General features: G+C 40.3%; 1 protein-coding gene across 1 annotated transcript in view; it reads right to left on the bottom strand.

Annotated features, from left to right (window-relative positions):
- Positions 1-455: 455 nt before the first annotated feature.
- Positions 456-9,808, bottom strand: part of LOC308245079 (uncharacterized protein) — a 698,160-nt gene continuing 688,807 nt past the window's right edge. The window contains exons 2-3 of the mRNA XM_080661788.1: positions 1,043-1,120; positions 456-649 (exon numbers count right to left, since the gene is read on the bottom strand). Of these exons, the coding sequence (XP_080517914.1) occupies positions 1,116-1,120 (5 nt within the window). The 3' untranslated portion in view covers positions 456-649; positions 1,043-1,115. The remainder of the gene's footprint in view (positions 650-1,042; positions 1,121-9,808) is intronic.

Below are 9,808 nucleotides of genomic sequence, written 5' to 3'. Positions count from 1 at the left end.
AATGTGGTGAAGCAAAGGGAATATTACAAACATTCTCTGCTTCACTGATAAGCAAAAAAATATTCTATATGCAAGAAATTGAGAATTCTTAAGGGGATCTTGAAAAAGAGTGTAGTTCACCACACTTGAAAGGGAATTCCTGTGGACTGGGATTCTGGCCTCAGGTGATTGTGTGCGGTTCACTGAATGAGTCAAAATTACGTTGCAAAATCCACCAACAATAATAGTAGCCCTGTCCTAAGGCTGAAGACACACTGATTTGATAATGCAAATTATAATAGCACAGTCAAGAACAGGACTGTGTGATTTGCCTAAAGAACCTCCTTGCCCATTTGACACTCTAGTGCATTCAATTTCCATACACACATACCACTCTCAGGTTTAACCTTTTGACCTGCAAGAAAAAAAGATCAGAAAAAGCAAAAAACTATGCACATAAACTATATAGATATATATATATTTAAAAGAACAACTTTAATTAATTTACATTTATTCTTTAAAAATGTACATGGTATATCACATGGTAAAGAACAACGGCAGGACACAGGGCTGTGGGCATGCAGCTGCAGCAGGGAAGTGGATGTAAACCAGGTAACAGATGCAGTATGTCCAGTCTGAGTAGAAATGGCCACATGGTTTGCAAGAACTTCTGGTATTGCCAGTTTATGAAATTGCCCATGCATTTTGTTTTGATAAATAAACAAAAGAAGAGAGAAAGGGAAAGAAATGATTAAAATAAAGTTCTTATTTTCTTCTGTTGAAAAACAAAGCACTATTTCTTCCCGGATTAATAACTGTGTATCTCTAGTCCAAGTCGTGTTCTAACAATTTCCCTGTAATTAGAAACACGCGTATTTGTATAAGTTACTGCCAAAGTACCTAGGTATTTTACTGGCATTAGTAATCAGCGTATGGCAAGGGAAACACTGCCAGTGGGCAGAAGGCTTCCAAGTGTTTGGGCCAAAGTGGTAAAAGGAGGTTGTGACTACGTGCGATGAGGCAAAGACTTGGTCCTAGGAAACCAGAGTCTCAAAACACTTACCTTCACACTTTGGTCTGCTTCACTAAGCTGGAAGCCATTATTTCTTTGGGCCAATTTTCCCGTTTGTGTCCCATCATTCTACAAAACAAAGAGAAGAGAAACTCTGGGTAAATATCTGTGGATATCGCTAATCCCACTCAAATTATAAAATGTAAAGCTTGTGATTTAGTTGTATTAAGGAAACAACACTTCACTCCACTCCCACCCTCTGATAACTACGGTCCAACGTGACTACATTGACTTGCAGAAGGTTACACACTGGTGTTGGTGCAGCCCATGCTCAATTAGGAAAACTCTAATGCAGCAGGGAGGAATAAGCAAGCTTCCATATGTAATGCTAATCTGTGCTTTCCAATAGTGGATGGAATATGACTAGGTCCTATCCCAAAAGCAAAACAAAAACAAGCAACTTACCTGGTAGGAGAGAGCTGCCATTTCTCTAAGTCTTGAACCAACTACCCTAGATATAGGGCAGATCCAACATAAAGACATCTTCATGGGAGGCCAGGGTCCAGGACAACCCATTACTGTTGCTGAAATAAAAGCTGGGTTTCCATCAGGAGTGATCCAATTACCAGGGAGCTGTCACAAGCACAGATGCACAGATTCTGCAGACTTGCTGAATAGTGACACCCCAGCACCTTGTACCTAGTTTTAGTAACTTGCTAAAAGAAACCAGCCCGTGACAGAGTAGGATGGAGCTTTGGCCCTTTTCCTAAAGGGTGTACTCCTTTCAGACTTATGTGTGAAACCCCTAAGCAGGAAAACTGTAGTTCTAGGAGTGGTGATAATTCTATAAAGGATAATTCTATCCATTTAAGTCTACGATTGAAATCTGAGAGACAAAATATCCCAACAATAGAACTAGTAAAGCTGATTTCCATAAGCACTATTTTAAGGCTGATGTTTTAAAAGGGATGGGGGAGGCGATGTCACGGTGGGGTGGAGAGGGAGGGATTGAGCAAAAAAGAAAAAAAAAGAAAGAACTCATGGACATGGACAACACTGTGGTGACAGGGGTGGGGAGAGGGTGGGTGGAGGCATTGGAAAAGGGAATAGGGAGATAAATGATGATGGAAAAATAAAATAAAATAAAGAAGAAAGGGATCTGTAAGAAAAAAAGAATTCACTAAAATAAACCAATGATACTGGGGATTGATGGGGTGGTATTATTTTATTCACCCATATTGCTTCCCCTCTGGGGGGTGGAATTTTATTTCCTTAAGACATTGAAATCAGAATTGGATTCACTTGCTCTTCTACTAAAACGGACATGGGGTGGAAGTGACTTGTGTGGTATCTCAGTAGAAGCTTAAGACATAGCTTGTGCTTGTGGTTCACCTTCGCCATAATGAGCATTGATATTAAAAGAGAGACTTCTCCATCACTGTGGGTCCCATAGAGAGAATGAGGTGGAGCAGAACCCTCTGCTAACACCCACTGGGAAGGTAGTGTATTTGAAAAATGGACCTTACTGCCAAGATTTTGGGGTGGTTTGTTAATACAGAACAGTCAGGCCTATTCCAGCTGAAACAGATAAGGACTTGGAACAAAATAATCATGTGGTTGAAACTGTTTCTGTTCATATTGTGTTTATAAGCTACTTAACATAAGTAATTAAACATTTTTCAATTTTTTTGATGTTGAGCATATGTCCCCGATAGATGATAAAAAGAGAGCTTATTCTGTCTCACATATTAGAACTATCTTATAATCAGTTGATAAATTGTAATCTTCCTAACACTTGATTCAAACCTGATTGCTCATTTTTTTCTTCATTGCTGAAGGGGCTTTAAAATTAAAAATAGTGAAATGAATTGAAAACAGGTCTACCAATGCATTGTGATCACAAAATGCACATGCAAGAAAATCAATCATGTATGTCATGAAATTTAATGTAATGATTTGCAAATTGACAAGATGGTTAGTGTTAAACTGCCTTTTGCCCCCAACACCCCCGCCACCCCCCCCCCCGTTGCTATGGAGATCTGCCCATTGGCCACTGGAAAGGTGGCCTTGGAGGCTCTATGACTTTCCATCTTTAAAGGTTTCTCTGAGTTGGTAAGAAGAGACTCTGAGTGTCTCTGATCCCAGGGAAAATAATCAAGTGAAAGAGGAAAAGTCATTATATTTAATGCCACTTCCAAAAAAAACCACAAATGTTTAAGGATTTCCTTGTGATTTTTCAGGGAAAAAGACACATTAGAAAGGAATGTTGTAGGAAAAAGTAACAAACTAATGTCACAATAACATTTCTAGTTTTTCAATAGACTTAAAGAGTTAAAGTTACCCCAGATATGGAAGAACAACAGATGGGTGAATTCCTATGACTTATAATGCTGGATAATAAAATGACCTAAGACTCTATTTAGAGAAATAGAACAGCTACACTTGGGCTGTTTACAGACTTAGAAATATCACGATAAGCAAATGTAGGCAGTTCAAAGGATGATAAAAAAAAAAAGGACAAGTGGATAAATAATGACCTGATGCTGTTGCGAAAATGCAGCGTAACTCTTGCATTGTTAATATAAACACAGATGACCTTTGCATTTGCTCAACTTTCGTCTTCAAGACAGGAAACAGCAACTGATCATTATCAGAAAAGTAGAATCTTCCACTTGCTTCTGCGATGCTGACATTATGGTGTATGTCAGAGCATAGCAATGTCACTATCTCTTCAAAGCACATGCTGAAAGCGCGATAGGCACTTGAAAGGAAAGCTTATCCTGGGCATGGGCTTTGTGTGTCGCAGAAACAGTGTGGCCAGTGTCACGGCGGGAAGGCAGTGTGTGCCTGTGGGGTGTGGAGTCGGGGGTGGTGATCAGAGAGAGAAGGGTCCGTGACCACATTTTCTATGTACATGATTCATCAATTCATCATTTTCACAAACTTAAACATCCTCTAAGGTAATGTTTACTACGTAAGCATCAAATAAACATACCCAAAGAGCAATTGTTTTGTACATGAGGGTAGCTAGTGAGTCCTGTATGAATTAAAATGGTCATACAGAATTGTTAATGAATTACACAATATTTTGTGTCAGAAGAGTTTCAAACAACAGAACAATTTTTTTTCTCTATTTTTGATGAAAATGGATCCGGGTCTTTTTTTCTTTTACAGTTTGCACATAGGCATATACACCCATGATCGCTCCAACCCTAAAATTCCATGCAGGCAGTTCATGGCAACTAATGGCAATTGATAAACATTCTCTCCTATTTCTTCACTGGATAGCTGTCGAGTTGTTATTTCATAAGCTTTGCCCCTAAATGAAGTTGCCTAAATTGACCTTTCATTTCTTGCTGCAAGGTCTATTTGGTCTGGGATCCAAAACAGATCCTCTCAATATGGAACAAGTTCTTATTGATATTCCTTATTAAGTATTTCTCACCAGCATAACACCTTTACTATATGTTTCTCTGAGCCTTTATATGGCGTGATACTCCTGTTTCCTTAGACCTTTATGAGATGGTTTCCCTTAGACTTGATGAACTGTAGCCCAGCCAGAGTAACTGTCTCAGGGAAGATACTTCAGTTCCATCTTCTCACTCCCAGTCCTACCTGTGTGTATGCATCCTCACAAGAATGATAGTGCTGGGACATTCTCCCTCCTATTCCAAATAAATGGATTCACATATACTTTTCCTTAAGCCTCTAGCCCAGCCGTGGGCAAACTATGGCCCGTTCGGCTGTTCTATCCGGTCCGCGGAGCCGAAAGAGCGGAGGGTTCTCTTGTTCTCCCCTCCGCTCCTTTACTTTGAATTTATATTAGTTCACACAAACACTCCATCCATGCTTTTGTTCCAGCCCTCCGGTCCAGTTTAAGAACCCATTGTGGCCTTCGAGTCAAAAAGTTTGCCCACCCCTGCGTCTAGCCTCTGTATTATGTGCCTTTCGGTAGTATAAACTTTATGTGATGGGACTACCACTGCCTATTCAATCAGAAACAATGCTATTATAATTTGAATCAAATGTTGACAATTTTTTTTTCTGTAAAAAGGCAGATAGTACATATTTTCAGCTTTGAGGCAATATGGTCTCTGAGTCTCTCTTGCAATTAAACAACTCTGAGGTGGTAGCACAAAAGCAGCCATGGTTGTAAATAAGTGTGTCCCAATAAAACTTTATGTTTTGGGTTGTAGTTTGTTGTCTCATGGTCTAAATCAAACAAACTGATACCCTTGCCCATACTAATTTGTAAATCTGATTCTCATCCTGGTGAAATCACACTCACTCCTGGCCTTCACATTTCCCCCTAGACTTACTTAGGAAATGTAAAAGTACAGTACTGTATATTTAAGTGTTGCTAAGAGAGTAAATCCTGAATGTTCTCATCACAAGGGGAAATAAAAACACATTTTTTCTCTTTTTTTCTTATATCTATATAAAATTATTACTGTTAACTAAACTTATTGTGGTAAGAACTTAGACTTCTACATTGTATGTGACAATTATATCTCAATAAAACTGAAAAAAATCAATATGGAGAGAAAATTACTACTTTCTAAAAAGGACTTTACTGCAGCTATGAAGAAATCTGATATCCCAACTTTTCCTGCTCCAAGGCACTTATTCTTTGGATATTGCCAACCAGAAAGAGATACATTTAATTGTTTTCTTACTCCTTTTCTCTATAGCTCAGACAGTATCATTCCATTTACGCACCCCCCCCCCCCACCTTCACATTCAGTGGTACCTATCTACCCAAGATGTACTAGAGTTGCTACTGGTATATAGTAAATAATCCTATATAATAAAAGCCTAATATGCTAAGTGTCCGGTCGTCTGGTCATTTGTTCCACCAATCAAAGCGCAATATGCTCATGACATACTAAGGCCACTCAACTGCTTGCTATGATGTACACTGACCACCAGGGGGCAGATGCTCCGACTTGTAGATTAGCTTACTGCTGGGGTCCGGACGATTGGGACTGAGTTGGGCTGGACACACCTGGAGCCCTCCTGCGGTCCCTCCCCAACTGGCCAATCTCCCATATCCCTCTGCTCCGATCGTGCACCAGTGGGGTCCCTCGGCCTGGCCTGCACCCTCTCGCAATCTGGGACCTCTTGGGGAATGTCAGAGAGCCAGTTTCAGCCTGATCCTGCAGGCCAGGCCAAGCGACCCCACTGGTGCACGAATTTGTGCACTAGGCCTCTAGTAGAAATATAAAACCATAGAGCACTTATAAGTGAAAATGATAGCCACTTTTCAATGAGTACTTACAATGTGCCAAATGTCATGGCAAGGTTAATTATATATGACCTCATTGTCACTGCATCCCATAGATGAGGAAACTAATGCTCAAATATTTGAATTGAACTACCCAAGATTCTATAACTTGTAAGAGGTAAATCTGGGTCTTAAACCTAGTCCCCTGACACACCCTAACATGCTCTCTGCACCAAAATTATAAGGTTTAATCTTCATTTACCAGGTATTCCTGATTTACCAGATTTTTCTGATTCTTTACCCCAAAATTGATGACTAGTGCTTTTTATCTAATTAAATTCTAAAAAGAGCACCTATCATTAACACTCCAGATGAAGGTATTTTGGGAAGCCATAGAGAAGCCAAGGGCCTGGGGAATGAGTGTGGCACCTGTTAAGGGCTAATCATGATCCAGCACCCCCTGGCTGGCCCGGGACTTCTCAGCTCCAGGGACCCAGGACAAGTGCCTGTCAGTGTGCCCTGCGCACACTCACCCTTCACTGTTTGTGTAATGTATTGTGGTTGTCACAAGGGGGGAAATGAGGGCAAGACAAAGGACACTGAAGTTTATGGAATAGACTAGAGAACACAGTGCTCACTTGTAGTCACAGAGAAAAGTTTGAGAAACCTAAAATTTGGCATATGGATTTACTGCCCAGAACCAATTAGCCAGTCAGCCACATTCCAGGATAGCTGCTGGATGCTTATCTAGAAAAAGGGCTTAGCAACAGGGCAGGAGACATCAACGTCTAAAATTCCAAACACCAGGTTTCAAAATACAGGCTCAAGATAACTTTCTCATTCCTCATTTTTCTATCTGTAATGTACATAGAATGAAAACTATCTGAAAGTAATTTGAGGAACATATGTTATCACGGGGTTCAAAATTAATTAGTTGACAATAGTCAAAAAGGTTTGAGCAGATCAATGTGCCAGAAGGTAACTCACAGCAAACCAATCATGGGTGTCTTCATGGAAACCTGAATCCAAAGCAAATATTTGAAAACAGTATTTAAAAATGAAAACCACTGGTGTATGTGTGTACGTGTGTTTGTGTGTTCGAGGGTTGGCCTCTGGTGCAGGCAAAAGAGGCGCAAGTCCTCACATTTGTCTTAGGGTAATGCTGACCCTATACCTTCGACTTATTTGAATCTTTCCCCAAACATGTGTTTGCTTTCATGTAGACCAGGCCTTGTAAATCTTGGCATAACCTGTCAGTAAAAAGAGAAATACGCTGCCTTGTGTGTGGCTGTTTAATAAAGATAGAATGCTTCTGATGAAGTGTGAGGTCTCCTCAATTACCTGTCCTGGAGACAATAACCTTTAAAACATGTCAAAACCATGAAAATAGTGCTGAAGGCAAAGGGGTTAGTACCTCCTAGTGAACCAAGTGCCACAGGCCACGCAATGGAGCCATCTCAGTTGTAGATTAGTACTTTTTCCAAGATGCTTTTCTTGATCATGGTCTTCAGGCCAGAATAGTCTCTCTTTCATGGAGAGTGCAGCTAACAACTTGTACTGGGTCATCTGGGGCATCTCCAAAGGGCTTCCCAGATGATTTAGCACATCGAGAGTGTAAATGAGAGAGTATAATTTAAACCATGTGAATATTTGGCTTCTTTTTCAAAACTATAGCAAAGTCTCATTATATCATAGTTGGTTATTAAACAGATTCAAACAGTGTGCTATGAGTTAAACCAGGTCCCCTGACACATAACAACTGCATTCAGTTATAGTCTGATATGGCATGGCTAGAATGTAATGTAAAAATCATTAGACATTTCATTCCCCTATCAGTTTGTCACAGATCAAAAACATTGACATTACCCAGTGTTGGTAAGGTTGGGGGAAGCAGGCACTCCGCTGCAGTGCAGGCAGAATAGAATCTGGTATGATCTTTCCGGTGGGTAGGTGGGCAATATGTTTAAAGATACAAAATCTCCAAATTTTTTGATTCAACACATCCACGCTACTTCCATGGATTTATCACAGAGTGAAATTTGGTCAAAAGATCAAAGATGTATGTACAAGATTCATCAGAGCATTATTTATGAGGGTAAAAATATTGTAAACACCCTCTTTGTCCATCAACAGGAGAATGATTAAATGATTTAGCTAATAGTATGTCATCCATGAAGTATTTTGCAGATAGAAACAACAGCGAAATCTATGTTAAGGGACACGAGAAACCATCAGTGATATTGTTATTTGTGATGAGTAGGAAAGGAAAGAAACAAAGAAGTCATAAAACATGCTTGATATGATGACAGACATATGTAAGTGCATGATGTACACAGAACAGTGAACACTAGATCTTCCAGAGTAAAGGACTTTGGAGTAATGCCTTACTTTTTCTTTCTACTTTTAATGTTCTGATTTTTCTATGTATCTGTATTAACCTTTGTTATCAGCTAACATTAATACAACACACAACTCATTTATGTGTTTTTCCTCTCTCCCAGTCCCTGCATGATAAAGATGTCCCATATGTTAAATGATTTGCGTTTTCCCAAGGAAAGTGCCATAACGAAGCACAGGAAGGAGAGCTTTGGGACTGTGGGCTGTGGGTGTGCACTGCATTAGCTACTCTAAAGATAGAGAGATCAATAGCTTGGCTCTAATAGCTTGTTAATCATCATGCTGAACTTCAGGTTCACTTTTATAAAATAATCTTGGAACGGTAATAGCCCTGCTGTTTCAGATTGCTTCTCTTTCCAAGGGTTTTATTAACATGACCTCACTCATCATGTGGTATGCCTGTGAGCTCTAGCTGCCGGCAATTACCTTCCATTTCAAAGATAGAAGCTCCAGGCTGAGACAGGGGCAGACTTCCACCAGAACCTACACCTGCTCTGCCGGAAGTGGACAAGTGAAAGCTTTATTTTTCTGCATTCTGGCCACTGTTGTATGGTCAGTGTTATCCACTTGCTGACCCCCTAACCAGGGGCCAACTTTAGGGCATCTCATACTTTGTCCCTTCCCTATCTTAGTCCTAAAAAAAAAAAAAAAAAGGCAGTAATTCTCCCTCTCTTTCAATTCTGGAGTCTCTGGTAAAAGATTTATACAGGTCTGGTTTTGCTTGGGACAATGTGTTGCCCTGCACTGGTTAAAGCTTCACAAATTCCTACAAGCCAGTAATCCCAGTTTTGATTAGGGGGCCACCCCTCAACCAAACGGCAGGAACTAAAGAATAGAAGGCACAGCTAGAGAGCTTTTTGATGCTGAGGCTGTGGTTGAACATGCCCACAGTCCTTTTTCAGCAATTCTGGGTAAGTCCCTGGAAAAGATCGGTAGTAGAAATTGTGCAGGATCTTACAGAGGAAATACAAATGAGGAAGTTTTTCAAGTTTTTCCTCCTCTTGAAACATCAAAATAAAATGTTGAATGGAGAGAACAATAACCCAAAACAACTCATTTCCTCCCAGCGGAATTGGACTCACAACCCCGTGAAATACAATGGTGCAAGGCCCACCCCACAGGTAGCTGCATGCTCCTTGCCTCTTCAGAGGAGTGACCATGCGAAAGTTCTCTGCATGCATTCTATTAGCTGGACG

The sequence above is a fragment of the Plecotus auritus genome (genome assembly GCF_963455305.1).
Source record: "Plecotus auritus genome assembly, chromosome: 3".
NCBI classification, from domain to species: domain Eukaryota; kingdom Metazoa; phylum Chordata; class Mammalia; order Chiroptera; family Vespertilionidae; genus Plecotus; species Plecotus auritus.
Note: the sequence above shows the minus strand (reverse complement) of the source record. Positions and strands in the feature narration are given on the sequence as shown.